Raw genomic sequence first — 21,552 nt, 5'->3', positions numbered from 1 at the left:
AGCCTGTAATCCCAGCACTTTGGGAGGCCGAGGCGGGTGGATCACAAGGTCAAGAGATCGAGACCATTCTGGCCAACATGGTGAAACCCGTCTCTACTAAAAATACAAACATTAGCTGGGAGCGGTAGCGTGTGCCTGTAGTCCCAGTTACTCCAGAGGTTGACGCAGGAGAATCACTTGAACCCAGGAGGCAGAGGTTGCAGTGAGCCAAGATTGCGCCACTGCACTCTAACCTGGCAACTAAGAGAGACTCTGTATCAAAAAAAAAAAAAAAAGAAGAAGAAGGGTGTCAAGGTACCCCTTTCGGGGAGCCTCAGGCCCCTAAGTCAGTTGGTTGCATTTGACAGGCGTAACGTGAGAAGCACTGGATGAGGCACAGCCCAGGTGCTCAGAAAGGACAATTACCAATGGGCCAGGTGCACAGCAGAGATCAGTGTTAGGAGTCAGACCTGCAGGTGTTGCACTGGAGTCCCAGGCAGGCACTGGCCCCCATGCAAACCTTCCAGGCCTCAGTGTCTTGACTGTGAAATGGAATTGTAACAAGTGCATACCTCACAGGGATCCTGGGTGGCAAACAAAATGGGGGACCAGGGTGGACAGGCAGTGCAAACAGTGATTAAGAATGCTAACTCTGGAATAAGACGACCTGGGTTCAAATCCTGCCCCCTGCTCCAACTTAGCTGTGAAACATGGGCAAGTTACTTCACCTCCAGATGCCTCAGTGACTCCATCCATAAAATGGGGACAGTCATAGTATGTGCTTCACAGGGTTTATGTGAGGATGAAATGCATTCACACTTCTAGGCAGTGCCGTACTTACAGCAGCGCCTGGCACAGGACAAACACCACAGTGCCTGACACAGAACAAATGCACTAAGAGCATTTCCTTACACACACATCCGGAAACCTCTTGCTCTAGTGACTGGCACAGAGTGGGTGTGGCATAAATGGTGGGAGAAATGCATCATAGCCTTTTCCCATCTGGGGGTGTGCTGAGATGCTGGAAAAGAGGATCATCAAAAAAGGAGGAAAAAATCCCTTAGCTCTTAAGCCCTAAGAAAGTGCTTCACAGCCTTTCCTTGACCATGAAAAACACAGGAGCAACACCTGCAGAAAGAATAGAATCCTAGTAATTTTGTGTTCTCAATCAAGCTGAGTTTGACCTTTGAGCAAATTACTGTTTCTCCGCTAAGAGTGTGCAGACCCATCTATTCATCACAGACTTCACTGTCTGGGAATGAGCCCCGGAGCCCAGGCTCTGCAGGTTGTTGCTGTTACATAAGCCAGCGCGGGAGCTGTGCTGAGAAAGGAAACTGTGCAATCTGCTCAGGTTCCCAGGAGGGCCAGGCTCCTTGTCCCACCTGAGGAGTTGACTTCTTAACTGGCAGCAGATTCAGGCATGCACGCTGCCTTCGCCGGCCACTGGAAGGGCACTGCTCCCAACACCCACTCACACACTGCCTGGACGGCGCTGACGGGGGCCACTGGGCAGGCTGCCCCAAGGAGTTGGGGACCTGTGGTGTTAAACAAGCTGACCACCCCCCGGCAGGGGCGGGATATATATGTGGTCCAGCTGTGAAAAGGGGAGTCTGGGGGTCCCCCACACAGCCCATCTACGCAGATGTAGGCCGTGCTCCCCAGATAAGGCTGCCTCAAGGATTCTCCCCAAGGAGCAGAGGGGGCCCCACCTGGAGGTCACCTGCCCTCGGAGCAGGTAGAGCAGGTGGATCAGTGCTGATATATGTAGAGGGTGGACTCTGAGCACTTTCTGTCTGTGGACTCATGTTCTCATTCTCGGAGTCCTGTGAGGTGGCTATTACGAGCCCCATCCGACAAGTGGGCAAACTGAGGCACCCATGGCCATGCTACCAGGGAGCAGCAGTGCCAGGAAGAAGACCAAGTGTCCGACCTTCTTAACCTCTAAGATCTAACAGGTGATCTCCAGGTTGAGCGGAGGCCTTCCTGCCCTTCAAAAAAATGCCAAGAGTCTCTGTAGCGTGGTTCCTCCTGCTTCGTTTGAATGAACGACTGGGAGGGAAGGTGAAGAGACCCACAGGGGCCCAGGGACTGATGCAGGGAACCCCCTCACTGGGGAAAGAGAGAAAGAGTTGGCTACAGTTGGAAGAACTCAAAGTGCAAGCAAGGCTATGGCTCCTCTGTGACCAAGACAGCCTCCTTGCCCGCTGGAACCTCGGCTGAGGGCCTTCTTGAAGGCTCTGCTTTCTATATTCTCTCCATTCCCTGACCACGGCAGGCTGGGTTCTCATAAGGTTTAGAGCAGTCTCAGGGACAGGAGCAACCCCTGCTGCCATGCAGAAGATACAGAAAGTCTTCTGTTAGAAGGACTGGTAAATACATTTGGACCCGTACGGGCATTTCCTGATGATAATGGAACACCAACACAGTGCCTCATGGCGCTTTCCACCTCGACAAAGGGCCAGGGACTTTGCCTCCCTGCCTTTATCTTGTGAGAACCTTTACACTGTGGAGTGAAGGAACTCGGCTGGAAACTCAACAACTGCACAGCCCTTGGCTGGACCCACACTAGGGAAGGTGTCCGCGAGGCTCGGGCTTGCTGACTGTGCTGTGCGTTGGTCTGCACACACTGGGACTTCGGTGATGACTTACAGAAGGGAAATCGGAGGGGAGGAGTAAAGTAGGGATCGGACACCGACACCAGCTTGAGACGGAGAGTAAGAATCCTGGGCTCCCAGTTTCAGTTTCATCATGAACTTGCTGTGTGACGTGGGCCCAATCTCAGCATCTCTGGGCATAGTGAGTAGTCACCAGGGCCTTTCTAGCATTCATATCTTACCCTGCCATGAACGAGAGAGGAACCCGTGCAGCCCAATTCTGCGGCTACCAGCCACGTGGGGCTATTTCAATGAAAATTAGCTAAAAGTAAACACTCCTCAGTCATACTAGCTACATTTTAAGTGCTCAATAACGTGTGACGATTTAAATGAAAATTAATTAAAATGAAAAAAAAATTAAAAGTTCAGTTCCTCGGTCATAGCCACCACATTTCAAGCACCCAGTGGCCACAAGTGGCCAGTGGTTACTGCAGTGGACAGGGTGGATACAGGACATTCTCATCACCCTAGGGAGATCTCCATGGGGCAGCATCGAGACCGTGCCGATGGAGATGTGGCTCACAGAACATTCGGGAAGCCGCTTCTTTAAAGAAGAATTGTGTGTCAGCTTGGAGCCTATGTAAAAGTAATGAAAGAAAGCTAGATGTGTCTATTGGGGTAACTAGGTCCATTACAGGGAAAGTCATCAAGATACATGAAGGTGAGATAAAATACCATATTGTCACACCCAGGCTATGGTCAGTGGCGAAAGATTAGCATGTTTCCGTAAGATTAGAATACCCCTCTGCTGCCTCTATAATTTAATGTTGAAATGCAACTTGGAGTATTATAAACAAGATGGAAAAATCATCGTTATTTGCAGGTGATATGATTTTATACCTAGAAAATGCAAAAGAATCAACTATTAGAAATAGTGAGAGGCTTTAGTACAGGTGGTTGGTTACAAAGTTAATACATAGAAACAGTAGTTTTCTCTATATAGAGGTAAAATAAGTGTAATTTTAAAATCCCATTTTAAAATAATTTCTTAAATTTACATAAAAATGTTCATATTGAAGAAAAAAACATAAATACAAACTAAAGAAATAGATAGGGTCTATATAAAGAAAACTTCAACCCTGTACTGAGTAGCAGAAAAGGTAGCTTACATAAGTAGAATAACACCATAGGAACCTAAGATATAAAGACGTCAACTCTCCCTAAGTAACCATAAAGCCAAAGCAATCTCACTCAAAATATCAATGGGCTTGGATGTTCCATTTTCATTTTCTTTCTTGTAAGCGAGTAAAGGATAGTTTGAAAGTAACAGAATACTTCTGGAGTTCCCAAAGAAGAAGAAGCAAATGATACTAGCCAGGAAAACAAATACTGAAAAAGAAGAATAGGAGAATTCACTGTATTAATTGTTAAACCAGGCTAAAATGTAAGGTCACAGTCATGAACAGTATGAAACTGGCTTAGAAATGAACGAAAAGATCAAGAGAAGAATCCTGATGGAAGAGTATATTTGGTCATTTAGGTGGTATTTCAAATCTTCAAAGAAAGAGCACTGCTTAGTAAACAATATTGGAACACCCCACAGGTAACATGCAAACAAGAAAACCAGAAATCTAACTCACTTCTCATACCAGAATATCCAGTGAATTAAAGGCAAACATCAACAATGAACTGTAAAAGTTCTAGAAGAAAACCTACTCCTATACATCTTGGCCTAAGTATGAGACAACCTCAGAAGAAAGGAAGGCAATGTTTCTGCATCTGAACTACAAATAAAAATAATACAAATTTCTATGGAGTAAAAGCACCATAAAATCAAATGGCAAACTGGAGAAAATATCTGTAATATATGCAGTAAGGTACTAATTTCCTTAATAAGCAAACGACTTACATATTCCTAAGTACAGATGACAAACTCACCAGAAAAGTAGCGCAAGATATACACAATCAGTTTACAGAGGAAAAAGAAAGCAACAACTGACTAATAAGCATATTGGAGAGTCAGCTTTGTTCCTAATAAAGGAAAAGCAAATTCAAACAAGGAGATACTATTTTATGTCTATCAGAGATCTTGGCAATGATTCAAAATGATTTCTAATTCCCCAGTACTGGCGAGAATGTGGGCAGAGAGGAACTCGTGCAATGCTGGGGGTAATACATCAGTATAAACAGTTTGCAGAGCAAACTGACAATATCTATCAAAATGTAAAGTAACCATACTTCTGGCTCAGAAATTCCACTTCTAGCAATGTATCTTACAAATACATTTACATAAGAAACAAAGAATGCTGTTTGCAACATTATTTATAATAGGGAAAAATCTTGGAAACAACCTAAATGACAATCAACAGGAATAACTGAGTTGTGTTATGATCTGATCATGAATCATCAGGTAGTCATCAAAAGAAATGCATTAAATTAGCTGGGTGTGGTGGCAGGTGGCTGTAATCCCAGTTACTCGGGTGGCTGAGGCAGGAGAATCGTTTGAACCCGGGAGGTGGAGGTTGCGGTGAGCTGAGATCACGTCACTGCACTCCAGCCTGGGCGACAGAGTGAGACTGTTTCAGAAAAAAGAAAAGCATTGAGTCTACTGACAAGATATCCACAACATGTTAAAAAGCCAAGTAGCAAAATATAGTATGCAATCTAATACTATGTAATGTAAACATGCAGATGGTACGTATTTAAGTGTATTTATCTTTCCAAACACACCACATATGTTTATACGTGTGTGTGAAAGGGTACACATACACTCAACAGAGGCTATCCCTAAAGAAGGGTTGAGAGAAGATGGGGTACCAACTATTACTTCGATAGTTAATTACGCCTCTGTGATTTGAGGCATAATTAACAAAGTGATAGTTGATCATTAAAAAATCATCTAATGAATGTGGCAATCTATAGTTGGTGCTGACTATCAGCAAATGGTACTTACTATGAGTCGTGCTCTTCAGGCATTTCTCCCCAATGCCATTAAATAGCCTCGTGGGCAGCAAGAGCAATAGGTGGAGACCTATTGCAACTGGAGGATAACTTTTTGCTTAAGTCAGCTTGTAATGGCTGTTGTTGTGTTCTCTGGCTAGAAGGGCAGATAAGGGACAAGTAACCCTGAACCTAAAGCACAGAGAACTGGCCCCAACAACCACGAGTCTAGATCACTCTATGCTAAAGCCCCTCACTCCGATCTTCAGTCCCTGGTACCTCCCCGTGACACAGGTGGCTCACATACCATCAACTGGGGACAGACTGCTGGGTGGCATGCTGCTGCAGGGCTGAGAATTGTGTTTTTAAAGGTTAGTTCATTTAATTAAAAGCACAGTAGGGTGCTGCCTACTTTCATTAAGAAAGGTCATCTTCCCCAGCATAATCTAATGGAAACCAGGGCAGCATTCCGAGATAGGAACTATCACAAGTTGATTTTGCCCTCTTAGGGCAAGATATGGCAAAGAATGACCAGCCACCTCCTAGCAGGGTGCTGGGGCTGGCTGCTGCAGTAGGTGGAGATTTAGCAGATGACAATGTATTTCTGAAAAGGTCTGTTTTTCCTCTAAAAGGCATTCTACGAATCAGGACAGAGAAGGGAGAAAGGAGGGGAAGTGGAAGGTCAGGAGAGAGGGAGAGAAAGCAAAGGAGGTGGGGACACAGGAGAAAAACCTCACCACCAAGCATTAGCATTTATTTCTCAGTTACAATATTTTTATTTTAAATTGTGCTAAGAAGCCTAGGATTTCTTTCTTCAATAATAATGATTTTTATGGTTTATAGTTCACGAGGCCTTCATATTCATTATACTGAGATTTATTTTCAAAAAAGTGTTTACAATCTTAAGTTTTTTGCAACTTTGTAGCAAAGCTCATTTCACATTAAAACATCCTTTTAGCAAAGTCTCAACATACTATAGTGAAATTAATACAGATTTTTCTAAGCATTTGTAAGTGTTAATAAGCCATGCTAGTCTGCTGGCATAGCATATATGGTGCTACGGTATTCTGAATATTCAGCATCTAAACCTGCTCATTTCATACACACATGCACATGAGTTCACAAACACACATGCATGCAGGCACATTTTTAAGCTGCAGAACCCACTGGCCTGAAAAAATACACACAGTTTCTGAAAGTGCCTAAGTTACTCATGGGAAAATAAAGTTTACTGTTTAACAGACTGAACAATATTTTCATGTTCATGATGGTTTTTTACTTCCACTGATACACAAATATTTATTAAGTGCCTACTATGTGGCAGGCACTGTTCCAGGAACAGGTTAAGCAGCTGCAAGCAATGTAGACACTGTAATCTCTGCATTTTAATAAAACTGCTAACTCACACTAACCACTTACTATGAACGTGATATTACTGTAAGCTCTCTATTTGTATTATGTCCTTTCATCTTCACAACACAACCCCAGGAGGTAGGGGCTTTTATAATCCCACTTGATAAACCAGGAGTCCTAAGAACAGAGAAGTTAAGTTACTTGCCCAAGGTCACACAGCCGGTTGCTGGCAGAGCTGGGATTTGAATCCAGGCCAACCCTCCTGATTGCTGTACATTGCTGTAGCTTAACAAGAACAACTCTAAACTAAGGTGAGTGTCCATCCATAAACGTGAATGCTGTCCACATTCAGCATTCAGAGATAACAGTGATCACAAGTGTAGGTATACACACCTTCACACTCACTGCGCTCTCAGCTGAGCCATGAAAATTACTAAAATTAATAAGCAGCAACAAAACCTGCACCTAGGGAAATGAGAATACACAGAAAAATAAGCAAAAATTAAACAGTGACCTAATATAAGACCGGTAACAACACACTCATTGACATGAAAACAAGATCCTCGATAAAGACTAAATAAATATTTTCTGAGTACCTCCTGTCCTCGATACGATCACAAAGGTTACTATGCTACATGCAATTCTCATAGCATCCTAGTAAGCCACCATCTAGCTCTCTTTACAGACGCAAAGCTGAAGATGCTCAGAATCTCAGGCACAGCCCTGAAGGCAGCCAGCTGCGTCCACTTCATTCCAAGCCACAAATGCAACACAGAATGTTCTATGCTGAAGTCACCCCCACAACCAACAAGCTCTCTACCCCCACCCCATTTCACCCTGTATCTAGTTTGAAAGATACATCTCGAATTCAGCTATTCTAGAAAGTGATACCAATGTAATGTACCCCGAATCACTTTCCAGACACCTGCAGGTGTTTCCAGGCAGTTCATGAACCGTAACACAGCGAATTTTTCTGAAGGGTGGTCTGTTTTGAGGAGCTGCACAGCAGTTGCACTGATTGTGGACCAGCCCTGAGAACCACAGGTTGGATGCACGTGAGGGAAGCTGTACAAATTCCCCAGAATCGTGACTCCAGCCCGGAACACTGTCACTACTGGACCAGAGCGGTGTAATTCTGGAATCATCCGGGTGTCCTGCCTACTAGCAAAAGCTTTTCCTTCTTAATCTACTGAGTAACCTAGTATCTGAAGCCCGCTCAGAAAATTCCCATTATCTCTGAAATAAAATGTTTTCATCTGAGTTCTCTCTCTGTATTTCTTTATGCTGATTTTTCATATTTCATATTCTCTTCATAATAATGCTGATAATTTCAGTCATCTTCAGGAGGAGGGTCATTCCTTTCAAAAGTCTCCCCCTCAGGTGATCTCGCTCACCTATTTGTATTCTAAACAAAGGGGAGAGCATCTCCCAGCAGCAGGGAATAGGTCCACTCAGGAAGCAGCTTTCTCACCTGCATGGTTTCTGCTGGAGGGAGAGGGGCGTCTCTCCACTTGAAAGGTTCAATTACACACTTATCTTTATAATAATAGCTTCTCTGCAGCAAAAGGCATGACTTCTCCCTTCTGAAAGTGCACTTTGCCTTTGATGCCTGAAATAAAGTGTAAGTCAACCAGCAAGCTCCACTGCAGAACACACAAGAAGTTACTGCCCCCCGGCGGTGACCACTGGTCTTTGACCAGCATTGGACTAGCCCTAGGTGCAAAGCTCTCTGGCCCCTCCACAAGCTGGAGACTGCTCTCCTGCAGCCCCCTACCTGCGGCCTGGGGACAGCCTTCCCTGGCAATGTTCCCGGGTACCCCTGTTTCAGCTGGCTTGGACTCCCGAAGTCCTCCTGGTTTGTATGCTCCCGGTTCTTTTGGATGGCTCTGGGAAAGGGGAGAACATTATTCGTCAGAGAATTAAGTGGGCACAGTAAAACCAGCAGGCTGCAAGAAAAAAAGACCTGCTTTTGAGTTCTGCCAATATCTATTGAGCACCCTTGAGGACATTTCGTCACCCTTCTCAGCATCAATTTCCCATTGAAGAGATGAAAGGCACAGCCTCGGAAGAACCTTCTTGCCCCAGGACTTCGAGAACCCCGAGTTGGATATCCAGTTACCCTGGGATTCCACAGTGCTTATTATTTTTATAAAGGGTGAAGAAGTCTCCTTCATCTATGAAACGGGGAAATAATAGTATATATCTTAGAAGGTTGTAAGAAGGATTCAAAGAGGTGATGTACTTAAAATATCTGGCACAAGTGGTAAGTGTTAAGTAAATAGGGGACCTATAATTGATTTTATAATTACTAATTATAATTTATCATTCAGGCTTCAGAGTCGGAGGGGTTGCTACTAATGATTTTCCTTGGATGACAGGCATAAACCAGGATGGACAAAGTGGGATGAGACATGTCACCCTATCAATCAATATTGCTATCATGACATTTGGAAAAGTCTTCGATGACTGGCAGATGTTTTGAGAAACATTTTACTCAAGTGATCTGGCATTGTGAGGCTATTTTTGGCAAATCTTCAAGCAGTAACCAGACAGAATCCGTCTTGGGGTCACTTTTTTTTTTTCTGAGACGCAGCTCGCTCTGTCGTCCAGGCTGGAGTGCAGTGGCACGACTTTGGCTCACTGCAACCTCCGCCTCCTGGGTTCAAGCAATTCTCCTGCCTTAGCCTCCCAAGTAGCTAGGATTACAGGACCCACCACCACGCCTGGCTAATTTTTTGTATTTTTTAGTAGAGATGGGCTTTTGCCGTGTTGGCCAGGCTGGTCTTGAACTCCTGACCTCAGGTGATCTGCCTGCCTCAGCCTCCCAAAGTGCTGGAATTACAGGGATAAGCCACAGCACCCAGCCATCTTGGGGTCATCTAAATCATCCCTGACACACGGTTCATCTCAGATCAGTACTGCGTATGTTTCCAAGACCAATTGAAGACACAAAGTTTAAGTGACTGAAATGTATCTCCTCTCTAGCCAAATGCTGGACAAAACAGGGTATGGGTGGAAGCCAGAGAAGCTGTATGGAAGAGAACTAGAATCACAGTGAAGAAATGCTCTTTTCTGAGCAGACTCCTACTTGGAAAAGTCAGATTTACCTTATGAGGGTGTGGGGAGTGAGAGGCAAGTGGGCTGTGAGTTCCATGAAGGGAGAGGTGGTGTTTGTCATTCACCAAGATCTGTCTAGGGCTGTGCCCTCCTTACATTGGGGAAGTGGGCTGCCAGCTTGGGGTCCTGCAGCTGGTTTTGCAACCAGCACAGTGCTCAGAACATAGATGGCACCCAAAAGGTATGTGTTGAATAAATGAATGAATGAATGGAATGATGGAGCCAGGATTCAAATCTGGGTCTGCCTGGCACCAGTGTCCAGGCACTGCCTTCCACCTGAGCACCAGGGTGCCACCTGCCTGGCACGCCACTGCCACGCATAAACATCCATTACATATATGTGATAGTTAATATTAACTGTCAACTTGATTGGATTGAAGGATGCAAAGTATTGTTCCTGGATGTGTTTGTGCGGGTGTTACCAAAGGAGATTAACACTTGAGTCAGTGGGCTGGGAAAGGCAGACCCACCCTCTATCTGGGTGGGCACCGTCTAATCAGTTGCCAGAATAAAAGCAGGCAGAAGATTGTGAAAAGAGTAGACTGGCTTAGCCTCCCAGCCTACATCTTTCTCCTGTGCTGGATGCTTCCCGCTCTCGAACATCAGACTCCAAATTCTTCAGCTTTGGGACTCAGACTGGCTTCCTTGCTCCTCAGCTTGTAGACAGACTATTGTCAGACCTCACCTTGGGACTGTGTGAGTCAATACTCCTTAATAAATTCCCCTTTAACTCCCCTTTATATATATCAATCTATCCTATTAGTTCTGTCCCTCTAGAGAACCCAAATACAATATAAATACATGACGGAAAGAATGAAGAGTCGTAACTTGTGTGAATCTCGGTTTCCCGTAGGTAAAAATACTCTCTTCACAGAACTGTCCTAGGATTGAAATGAGATGTGAAAGGTATATGAAAAATTCACTTGCATTAATGCCACACTTTAAGATGATGAGCAGCAGCTGGGCACAGTGGCTCACGCCTGTAATCCTAGCACTTTGGGAGGCCGAGGCAGGTGGATCACAAGGTCAGGAGTTCAAGACCAACCTGGCCCACATGGTGAAACCTCATCTCTACTAAAAATACAAAAATTAGTTGGGTGTGGTGGCAGGCGCCTGTAATCCTGTAATTCAGGAGGCTGAGGCAGGAGAATCACTTGAACCTGGGAGGCGGAGGTTGCAGTGAGCCAAGATCGTGCCATTGTACTCCAGCCTGGGCAACAGAGCAAGACTCCGCCTCAAAAAAAAAAAAGAACAAAAAAGATGATGAGCAGCACAGGCTTTAGAGTTAGCTGAAACTGGGTTTGAGTCTAGGGACCAACAGTTCCTTGCCTATGTGACCTCAGACATGTTACTAGGCCTCAGATTCCTCCTCTGTAGAATGGGGATGATAACGGTACCTATGCCATAGGGTTCTTATACAGATAAAATGATATATATTGTGGAGTCCTGATAAGTAAACAACAATGAGAAAAGGGCCCCAGATGGGGGAGAGCAATGAACAGTAATTCTGAGAAATGGCTAATCACAAACAACCCCCAGGCATGGTGACCTTGTTCAGCACATAGCTCGCTCCAGCACAACCCTATAAAACTTCCTTCCAGCCTCTGCTGCTTGGCAGACAGCCCCTTCTCTGCTGTGCTGCCTGTTGCATCCCTGCAACATATTTTCATACTTTCTCTAATAAATCTGGCTTTCTTTACCTACAACTGTCTTGGTAAATTCCTTTACTGCCTGTGACACTGGCCCCAGCTAGGTGCACCTGTAACATGTATTACATAAACAGGGTACTTAATATACAAAATAAAGCACTTCATATTAATGAACAGAAACTATTTTATTATCTTTAAAGCACAAAGATTAACAAAAATTAAAGGTGATTATTAAGGACTAAATGCTTGCATCCCCCAAATCCAAATGCGGAAGCCCTAATCCCCAGTGTGGCTTTATTTGGAGATGAGGCCTCTAAGGAAGTAATTAGGCTAAAGGAGGTCGGAAGGGTGGGGCCATCATATAATAGGATTAGTGTTCTTATAAGAAGAGACACCAGACAGCTTGCTCCTCTCTCCACACACTGAGGAAAGACCACGAAGGGACATGGGGGAAGGGGGCCATCTGCACCCCAGAGGAGAGGCCTCACCAGCAACGGACCATGCTGGGACCTTGACCTCGGACTTGCAGCCTCCAGAACTGTGGGAAATATATTGCTGTTGCTCAAGCCTCCTAGTCTGTGTTTTTTGTTATGGCAGCCTGAGAAGATTAATACAGTGATAAAATAAGACAAGTTATTGTTATGTTGAGGAACTTTATGAATTAAATAACATTTTTGTCTCTGAATTGTGAATTCAGGCTGACCTCAAACATCTCTCTCTTTGGCATTAATTATGATTGCACATGGGAATTTCATGTGGCACCTGCTGAAATTTGTAACTAAAGGAAAAGTACTGGACCTTTCCAAGTTATAAAAGGTTTAGTTTCCCGAGTTCTTTGTTCAGAAATATGGTGGGTAACTGCTTTTGATACTTAGAAACTTAGTAACCTAGCTATAGTCCTCTCAATGAAGCATTCCATGTTAAACTGTAGCGGCTAAAACTGTATTCTTTTATGGAGCTGAAGCTAAAAAGAAAAAAAAATCAGATTAGAGAAAAAAATCCCCTTTTTCCCCCCCTAAATAAGTCATTTTAATAATGTCAGGGATTCGTTTGCATTTGCTCCCTTTCTTTTTTTTTTTTTTTCTTTTGAGACAGAGTCTTGCTCTGTATCCCAGGCTGGAGTGCAGTGGTGCGATCTCAACTCACTGCAACCTCTGCCTCCAGGGTTCAAGCAGTTCTCAGCCTCAGCCTCCCGAGTAGCTGGGACTACAGGCACCCGCCACGGCGCTGAGCTGATTTTTGTATTTTCTAGTAGAGACGGGGTTTCACCATGTTGGCCAGGCTGGTCTCAAACTCCTGGCCTCCCAAAGTGTTGGAACTATAGGCGTGAGTCGCCACGCCCGGCCTTAGAAAGAAATCTTCATATGCATTTCTAAACACGGATTGTTCCACAGAAGTCAAAAAAGTTTACAAAGAAAAAAGTGTACTAACGAATATCTATCTGTGGTAGGCAGCCTATAGCAGGGGTTGCCAACCTCCGGGCCACAGACCAGTGCCAGTCCATGGCCTGTTAGGAAGCAGGCCACACAGCAGGAGGTGAGCTGCGGGTGAGCCAGCAAAGCTTCATCTGTATTTACAGCCACTGCCCATTGCTCACATTACTGCCTGAGCTCTGGCGGCAGCACAGTCCCATAGGAGCATGAAGCCTATTGTGAACTGTGCATGTGAGGGATCTGAGTTGCCCGCTCCTTATGAGAATCTAATGCCTGATGATCTGTCACTGTCTCCCATCACCCCCAGAAGGGACCATCTAATTGCAGGGAAACAAGCTTAGGGCTTCCACTAATTCTACATTATGGTGAGTTGTATAATTATGTTATTATACAATAATAGAACTAAAGTACACAGTAAATGTAATGCACTTGAATTATCTCGAAACTAGCTCCCTGCCCCCTGGTCTGTGAAAAAACTGTCTTCCATGAAACTGGTTCCTGGCACCAAAAATGTTGGGGACCACTGGCCTATAGGATGGCCCCCAGAGAGCCCCACGTCCTGGTATTCACGCCCTTTTGTAATTGCCTCTCCGAGTGAGATTTGCACTTACCGACTCACTTCTCAGAATAGAACACAGTGAAAGTGACGGGATATCACTGAGATTAGGCTACAAAAAGATGGTGGATCCCATTCCATCTGGCTTCCTCTGAGGGAAGCCTGCTGCCAGGCTGCAAGCCACCTATGGAGAGGGTGCAGCATCCACCACACGAGTGAGCCTGGCAGTAGATACCACTCCTTCAGTTCAGCCTTCGGATGAAACCACAACTGGTATTTTATTGCAGCCTTGGTAGAGACTCTGAGGCAGGGGCACCAGCCTAAGCCAGCCCTGAATTTCTGACCCACAGACACTGTGACATAATTAACATTGATTATTTAAGCCACTAAATGTTGGGTTCATTTGTTACACGGCAGCAGATAACTAATACACAAACCTATATTGTATATACAGACCCAATCACTCTGACAGGCATTTTATGTGTATTATAAAATGTGAGTACTATCAACAGTCCCATTTACAGGCAGGGAAACCAAGGCATCGGTAGGATAAATAGCTTCCCAGAGTCACACTGCATAAGTGGGAAAGGCATGCTTAAGACTCATAGCCTTAACCAGTATGCTTCGCAGCCTCCTCAGGTAGACTTCACCGGGGAATGTGAGCATATTAAACCCAATTAAATCTTCAGAGATGAAAATAAATAAAACAACCCTACCCCAACTAAATCAAATAAAGAATTTCTACGATGATTGAAATGTACATAACATGAAGCCAACCCTTTTCCCAACGTCAAAGTTTGAGTTAAGGTAATTGGTATTCTCCTGATGCTACACTTTGAAAATGTTTCTGTTTTTCCCAAGAAGAGCCATTTTTACTTTCTACTGCCATGGTATAGCCTCCTAATGCTCACAGATCACAGCAGAATGATTGGCTGTGTCTCATCAGCAAGCTCATGCTTTGATGGTGACTAGTATTTACAAAGGAAAAAATTGCTTCTCACAACTGAACTGTATGTGACATGACTGGTACTTCCCCAACATCCTTGCGATGAGTCCTAATGATTCCGCATAGAAAATGTACACCCAGGGTCTACCCATCCCACACACGCTGATGTGTGCACAGTCACTATTACTGTACCAGGAGTGATGCATTCACAGACCTGCGCAAACAGGCCCCTCGGTGATATGTATGAAAATGAGTGGATCACATTGTTTTAAAAGGAGAGAAACAAAGAGACAAAGAATATAGCCTGAAATATAAACATTGGAACCAACAGCCCCCCTGCTTTAGCTATTCTGCTCTAGCACAAAGCCTATTTTTTGTTCCTTTATGTAATTGTCCTGAGGCTGGAAAAGCCTGAAGTTGCAGGCAGTGACATTTAAATCTACTGCTATGGAGGAAAAAATGCTGTAAGTAAGGAAGATGACAGCAGATTGAGATGAGAGGGGAACCAAGCACTTGTTAGGGGGTGGAGTGGTGAGGAGGATTAAAAGCAGCTCTGGATGTCAAAAACATCTGATTTTAGAGTCAGAAATCCTAAAATTAGAAAAATAGTGGATAACTGAAAATAAACTTCACACATATGTAACATGTAGCTTTCAAAAATGTACAACATTCTGAACCTTCCCAAATAAATTAAACGCCATACCATATTGGAGATAAGTTCATTTAAGGGGAAATGTTATTCATAATTTAAATCTGTGAAACCGCATGCCTCACCCTCACACTAGGGTGAAAAGTGAAAATGGCCTAAAACTGCCTGGATTTTCCAGTGCAATAGAACCCAACTGTTACTCTCCTGCTAGGATGTCACATTTTACAATATGCTACGACAGACTGACTTGGAAAAGGAACAGGCAGAAATGCAGCCAAGTATATACAACCTCAGGAGTGGAAACTGTGTACATCAGCAGGGCCACCTTAGGTCCTCAAACACTTCAATCATCAAATTGCTTTTGAATGATGTCTTGCTACCAGAAAACAAGTTTTGGGAGGCCAAGTGCGTGATCCGCCGTTTGGGTGGAGAGTGAGCAATTAACGCGAAGGCAGGCAACCTAAGGTTGAAACAAATGCCCCATCTCCTGGTCTGCGGGTGCCAGTAACCCTGCCTGCAGGCCACAGGGTCAAACAATACTCAGGAGAAGGAAGCCTGCAGACCAAGGGCCTGGTTCCCAGTTCAGGAAATCGAGGCACAGAAAGGGTAAGTCATCTAGCTGGAAGTGGAGCTTCATCATATTTTCAGGGATCGTTTTAAGACATAAGATGCCTCTGGTCAGGCCAAACCCTGACTTCAGACAACGAATCTCAACCTCAACTATTAGAATTATCTGAGGAGCTTCCCAGGCGATTCCCAGCCCCAGAGATTGGAATGGGATTGGAGTGGCCTGGAAATGGGAATTTTTCAAAACTTCCTAGAGACTGTGACGTGCTCAAAGGTCTCCACTCACATAAAGAATGCAACGATGTCACTTCTACTCCTTTTATGCTGATCTGAATATTTTGTTATTAAAAGAAAGTCATCATAATACTGTATCTATTGACTTGTTTTTCTAAGACCACCAGAGCGAGCACAAAAGAACCAGTGAGTAGGCAAAGGTCAGGAGCAAAACTGCAAGTTTATTTTTGGTCACCTAAGGTGTGGGGGAGAAGTCTGTCGGCCTCCGGCGAAGGAGGCTGGCAGAGTCCCCCGTGGGGCTCTCGGACGGAGTTCCCACAGTCCGGACATCCTGACAGGAGTGGGGCTGTGAGAAGGCCGCCTGGCTCACTGGCCAAGAGTGGCTTTTCTAGGACTGGGAGGGCAATAGGCGGGGCACGGGCGTGTCGGGGGGCGTTCCGCAGGTGCGACCAGGTAAATCTTGGTCTCTTCGGATTGACCTCACCTGGCGCATGCCCCGTTGATCTGCACCTTCCCGGGCGCCGGCTGCATTTTCACGCGTGCGGGAAGAGTTGGTGGTGAAGAAGAACCCGGAAGTGCACCATCTTGCCTCCGTTCGTCCAAACATCTATCACAAATCTTAGGTGAGTTTTTTTTTTTTTTTTTAAGTTTACTCAAGAGAAAAGAGTAAATTTTTCTATAATTTTCTGACTTAGCCTTCGGGCAAAGCTCTATGAATCAAATATATATTCATATTTTGGACAACTGGAAAAGGGGTATTTGTTTCCATTACTATATGGAACTATACTCCCAGCTTGGAAATGAATAGAATATTATCTGAGAACTCTTAAATTCCTGGTCAGCTTGATGATGACTGAATAAACTCTTATTCCAGTGAACCAACTAACCATTTTCAGCAATTCAAAGCACATGTAATTACTGGTTCAAAGCATTTCGAATTGCTTTGCTTTTCTAAATAGAAAATAAAAAAAGACTCACAAAAAGAGTACTATAATGGAATATGTTCATCAAATATTTGTACAAACAGAAAATAATCATATTTTAATAAAAGTTTTCATTCATCTGTAACAGTGTGAATCTCTAATACATTTAATTAACAAACTCATTATACAGTATTTACAATATTGATACTGAGCCAGCCAACGAAAACAAATCTTACGTATCAGGCCAAGCTAATTATAGTTACAAAACAGCTTCCGAGATAAATTTTCAAAAGAACTGTAGTTCAGGTCAATTTTTTTCTTTCCTTTAAGACTAAGCTTACAGAATCATGTGACTATATGTAAAGAAGTTTGATCCAGTCTTTTTTCCTCACACCATCACTCTCCAGATCCAACAGGCTGGCTAAGGAGGGGACGGCCAGACCCCCAGGGACTTTTGTCAGCACTGCAGTTAATGATCTGTTTACAAAAGGGGAGATACCACCAACCTAAAGTGGACTCACATTTAAATTACATCATCCAAAGGTGACACCCCAGTCTTAACAGTAAGGCTGCCACACTGAAACCTCAGAAACTACACATTCCCACCTAGAAGGATGGTTTCAGCTAAATGAGAAATGGTCCACTTGCTGGAAGGCTTACCGAGGACCCGCCGTGACTTTAGCTCTCGGGTTTCCCACTGCATAGAACTACTTGCCTTCAGAGACTGGGACTCCCTTAGCCCAGCTGGTCTTTGGGTTTTCACTGATGGCTGTACATCTTACAGGACCCTAGAATTGAACACCAGTGCACAACCCTCCCTCACCCCCATTCTGAAGCTCCAGATTCTCCGAATGGAGAGAAGAGGCTCAGATGGAGGCTCTACCCCTTTCTCCGTCTCCAATACCACCACCCTAGTCCCACTCCCTTCCTATCTCCCCTGGATGATGGCAACAGCCTCCTACCAGGTCTCCTTGCTTCCTCTCTAGCCCACCTAGTTTCCCTCCTGAAGGCCATTCTCCACCAGGCTGTGCAGTTAGAATCACACTGAATCCTTACCATGGCCCCAAGGGGATGTTTTCTGGCTGCTTATCCAACCAGCCTCAGCCACCACTCACCTCTCTGTCTCTCATGCAACCCTTCATGTCCTTTAAATACATGGAGTTCACCCTGCACTGGAGCTTCTGCATCTGCTAGTCCGTCTGCCGGGATGCCGGCCACACAAACACCTCCCCAGGGAGCTTCCTCCTGTCAGCCTGGTCCAGGCTGTGCAGAGGACTCCCTGGGCCACTCCATCTAAAGTGGCTCCCTGCTGACTCCTCTGTGTAAGTCCTCTTTATCCACACTGTCCCCAGAGCCATTATCTACCCTTCTGTGGGCCCTGAAAGGATGACCCAACCTGTGGACTCCACTTCTGGGGCTCCCTTGCCTCCTGGCTGCCCTTGGAGTTCTGTCAATGAGATCAGAAGCCTGGGAATTTCTTCCCTGCCTGTACCCTGCCTTAGCATCTCAACTCCACACCTTCAAGTCTACAGCTCCTGGCAGACGGCTCCTCACCTGGGTTTCTGGCCATGTGACTTCCTCCCCCAACTCCAGCATCCAGCTGTTGCTCATGGCTGCAGGCCTGGACATCCCTTGTTGGTTCCTTAAGGCCTGCCCCAATTCACAGCTCTTCAGAAAAAACCCATGAACCCCCACAGCATTAGGACCTGACCACTATGACCAAGCCCCCTCCCCTTGCTCTCTATCCACCTGTTTCAGTCTCTTCATTGCATTTATCACTATCCGAAATGATCTTGTTCACTTGCCTTTTTCCTATTGTCTATCTCCCCCTCAACCACTGGATCCTAAGCTCCATGAAAGCAGGGAGCTGGAAATGTTCCCCCCTATATCCTCTGGGCCTAAACCAGTGGCTGGAACACAGTAAGCACTCAATCAACAGCAAAGCCTGAATGAAGCTACATCGTCTCTGCTCAAAATATCACTGCGTCAGTAAGACCTTCCCTGATCATCTTATGGAAAATAGCCATTTCCCCTCCTCTCCCAGACCTCCACTCCCTCCTTCCAAGTCTTACTTTTTCCTATAGCATCATTACTTTCTAATATATTTGATATTTCTTCATTGCTTGTTTCCCTTCCAAAAAATGTCGCCCTGGAGGCTGAAATGTTATTTTATTTACTGATGTAGCCTCAGAGCCTAGGACAATACCTATCCCGTAGCAAAGTCTCAATAAGTATTTGTTAAAATGAATAGCTAGTGAAGTGGGCAAACTTTCATGCAATGCAATTTTAGGACTGTCTCCAATACTGGAAAGAATTCTCTCCAACACTGCAAGTAAGTGCCGTCTTACGTTACTTGACCTTGTTCTAGCAGAAAGACAGCCTAGAACGCCGGAGGAAAAGCGCTGAAATGCTGGCTAGCGCTTAGTTTATACGGAGGGGGAAAGGTTTTAGAGTAAGATCAATCAGTAAGACCCTGAGTTCCTGACAATTGTTGCTCTAGAAAGCATGCCTGGAAGCTTACCTAAGCACACGGCCATTGTAATTCCTTTCAGAAAGTAAGCGAACATACAAGTTATAAATAAATGACATTTACGCATACCATTCTGTGTGTCACAGTGGTGGTGTATTGGCAGCAGCCTTCAACTATAGTTCATTGACAGCATTTGTGGACTCATAGCCAAGGGCTGAAAGCACTGCTTTTTTTGACAGCTGCTCTCCTAATGGGGCATCTCTCAAAGACCGGTTTCATTCTGCGATGCCCACGCTGTCCAAATTTTGCTCTGCACAATAACTGCAGATTTGAAATAAATTCCTCCTCCCCACCACTATTATTGATTATTCATACCTGCCCCTCGCCCTCCAACGTGTCTAAATTGTGTGGATTTTGCGGGAGAGAGGCGGGGGAGGGAGTCAACTCCCCATGTACTGGGTGTCCCCGATGGCAGCAAGCCACACCTTCATACAAGGGGGCAAGGTTCTTGACTAAATATCCTAAAGGTCTGAAAAATGGTCCCCTTCCCCCCAACACCATTCCACCAAAACTGGCTAGCCGCTGGCTAATGAGCAACCACGGATCCTCACCCAAACATTGGCTTTTCTTCCAATAGTGCAGATTGGGAATGCAGGGACGTCGTCCTATTTATGAACACTGAGTCACGTCGCCGCTCAACGTCTGTTTCCTCCTCCCTAGGAATGAGGTGACCCCCTCCTCCAGCGCGTAAACGCGGGGCCATGGCGAGAGCGCGGGGGGCGGCGGCGCTGCCCCACCTTGGGGAGCGAATTCACCCCGCTGGTCGCACAAGCCTGGGCGCACACCGGGCCGGGGCGAGTCTGTGGGACCCCGCGGTGAGCTGCGCGCTCGGGGACCGAGACCCTCGGGGCGCCGCTCCCACGCCCCAGCCCTGAGGAGTCCGCAGCCCGGCGGCCCCGGGAGCTTCGCTGCCTCCCCGCCCCGCTCGCGGCCGGGACTGGGCGCTGTGACCCGCGCCGCCTCCTGGGGCAACAAGTGTCCGCCCTCCGCCCCGACGGCCCGCCCGGCGCGGCACTCACCCGGCACAGGCCGTCCACGAACACGCGCGGGTCCAGGTGGCAGGCGATGGTGGCGCTGGGCAGGTCCTGCAGGTCTACCTCCTCCATCTCGCAGTCAATGAAGCTCCAGTCGCCGCCGCCCTCGTCCGCCTCGGCCGGCCCCGAGAGGGGCGCGAAGGGCCGCAGCGTCACCCCGGGCCGCGCTCGCGCCTCGGCCGCCTCCGCCGCCGCCCCGAGCCGGGGCCCAGCCACGCCGTCCTCCATCCCCGCGCCCGCGCGACCCTATGCGCCCCAGCGGGCTGCGCCGGGCTCGCGCGCCGGCGCCTCACGCGTTCCCGTCCGCGCCCGGCCGGCAGCTCCGCGGTTAACCCCCTCGGGATCGCGCGGCGGCCGGCAGCGGGCTGTCACCAGGCTCCCAGCGACACGGCCTCCCAGCGCCGGCCCCGCCCGTCACCGTTCCGCGCAAGAGGGGCAGAAACCCGGCGCGGCGCCACCTCGCCCGCCCAGCCCCTAGGGCCGGCCACCGGCGGATCCAACGGTGGCCCCTTTAAGGCCGGCGCCGGTTCAGTTATTGCCCTTCCAGGAGACGGGGCCAGTAAAGGAACTGAATTCTCTTCACGTGACCCTCCTTCTGCCGCCCGAAGCCCGAAGCCTCAGAGCGGCCATGTTGGTTAGGGGTAAAGTCGTCGTCGCGAGTTCCGCTTTTCTGACAGCTGGTGCCCGCTGAAGAGCGCGGGGCAGAGTCCTCGGCTTTTGGGCCCTTGGGGTGATAACTGGGGAGGCAACGTTTTTGTGGTTCCCATGTGGTGACGTTTTGAAGCACAGGGGCCCACTTTTGGGAATCTAAGCGAGACCTAGTCTCGCTGTGGCTCTGTGGCCACTGGGAAGTGGTTAGATGCTTACCGTATATTGTCAGATATAGTCGCAATAAAGACCGAACTAGACGATGATAACAATGCCTTACTTTTCTATTTCAGCGTGTTAGTCACTATACCATTGTCCAAAATTTATGTAATTGGAAGTAATTTTTCTGAATTACCACTATATGTTATGTACAATAGGACATAACGAAAGAATTAAGAGA

The 21,552-nt window shown here is 46.4% G+C and overlaps 1 protein-coding gene across 1 annotated transcript in view; it reads right to left on the bottom strand.

The window, feature by feature from the left end:
* The window catches only part of RCAN1 (regulator of calcineurin 1), a 98,787-nt gene extending 77,614 nt beyond the window's left edge, over nucleotides 1–21,173 (bottom strand). The window contains exon 1 of the mRNA XM_023190991.3: nucleotides 20,490–21,173. Coding sequence (XP_023046759.1) covers nucleotides 20,490–20,732 — 243 coding nt within the window. The 5' untranslated portion in view covers nucleotides 20,733–21,173. The remainder of the gene's footprint in view (nucleotides 1–20,489) is intronic.
* Nucleotides 21,174–21,552: the final 379 nt, after the last annotated feature.

This window comes from Piliocolobus tephrosceles, chromosome 19 (assembly GCF_002776525.5).
Source record: "Piliocolobus tephrosceles isolate RC106 chromosome 19, ASM277652v3, whole genome shotgun sequence".
Taxonomy (NCBI): Eukaryota; Metazoa; Chordata; class Mammalia; order Primates; family Cercopithecidae; genus Piliocolobus; species Piliocolobus tephrosceles.
The sequence above is the reverse complement of the archived record's forward strand: the minus strand, read 5'-3'. Positions and strand labels throughout refer to the sequence as shown.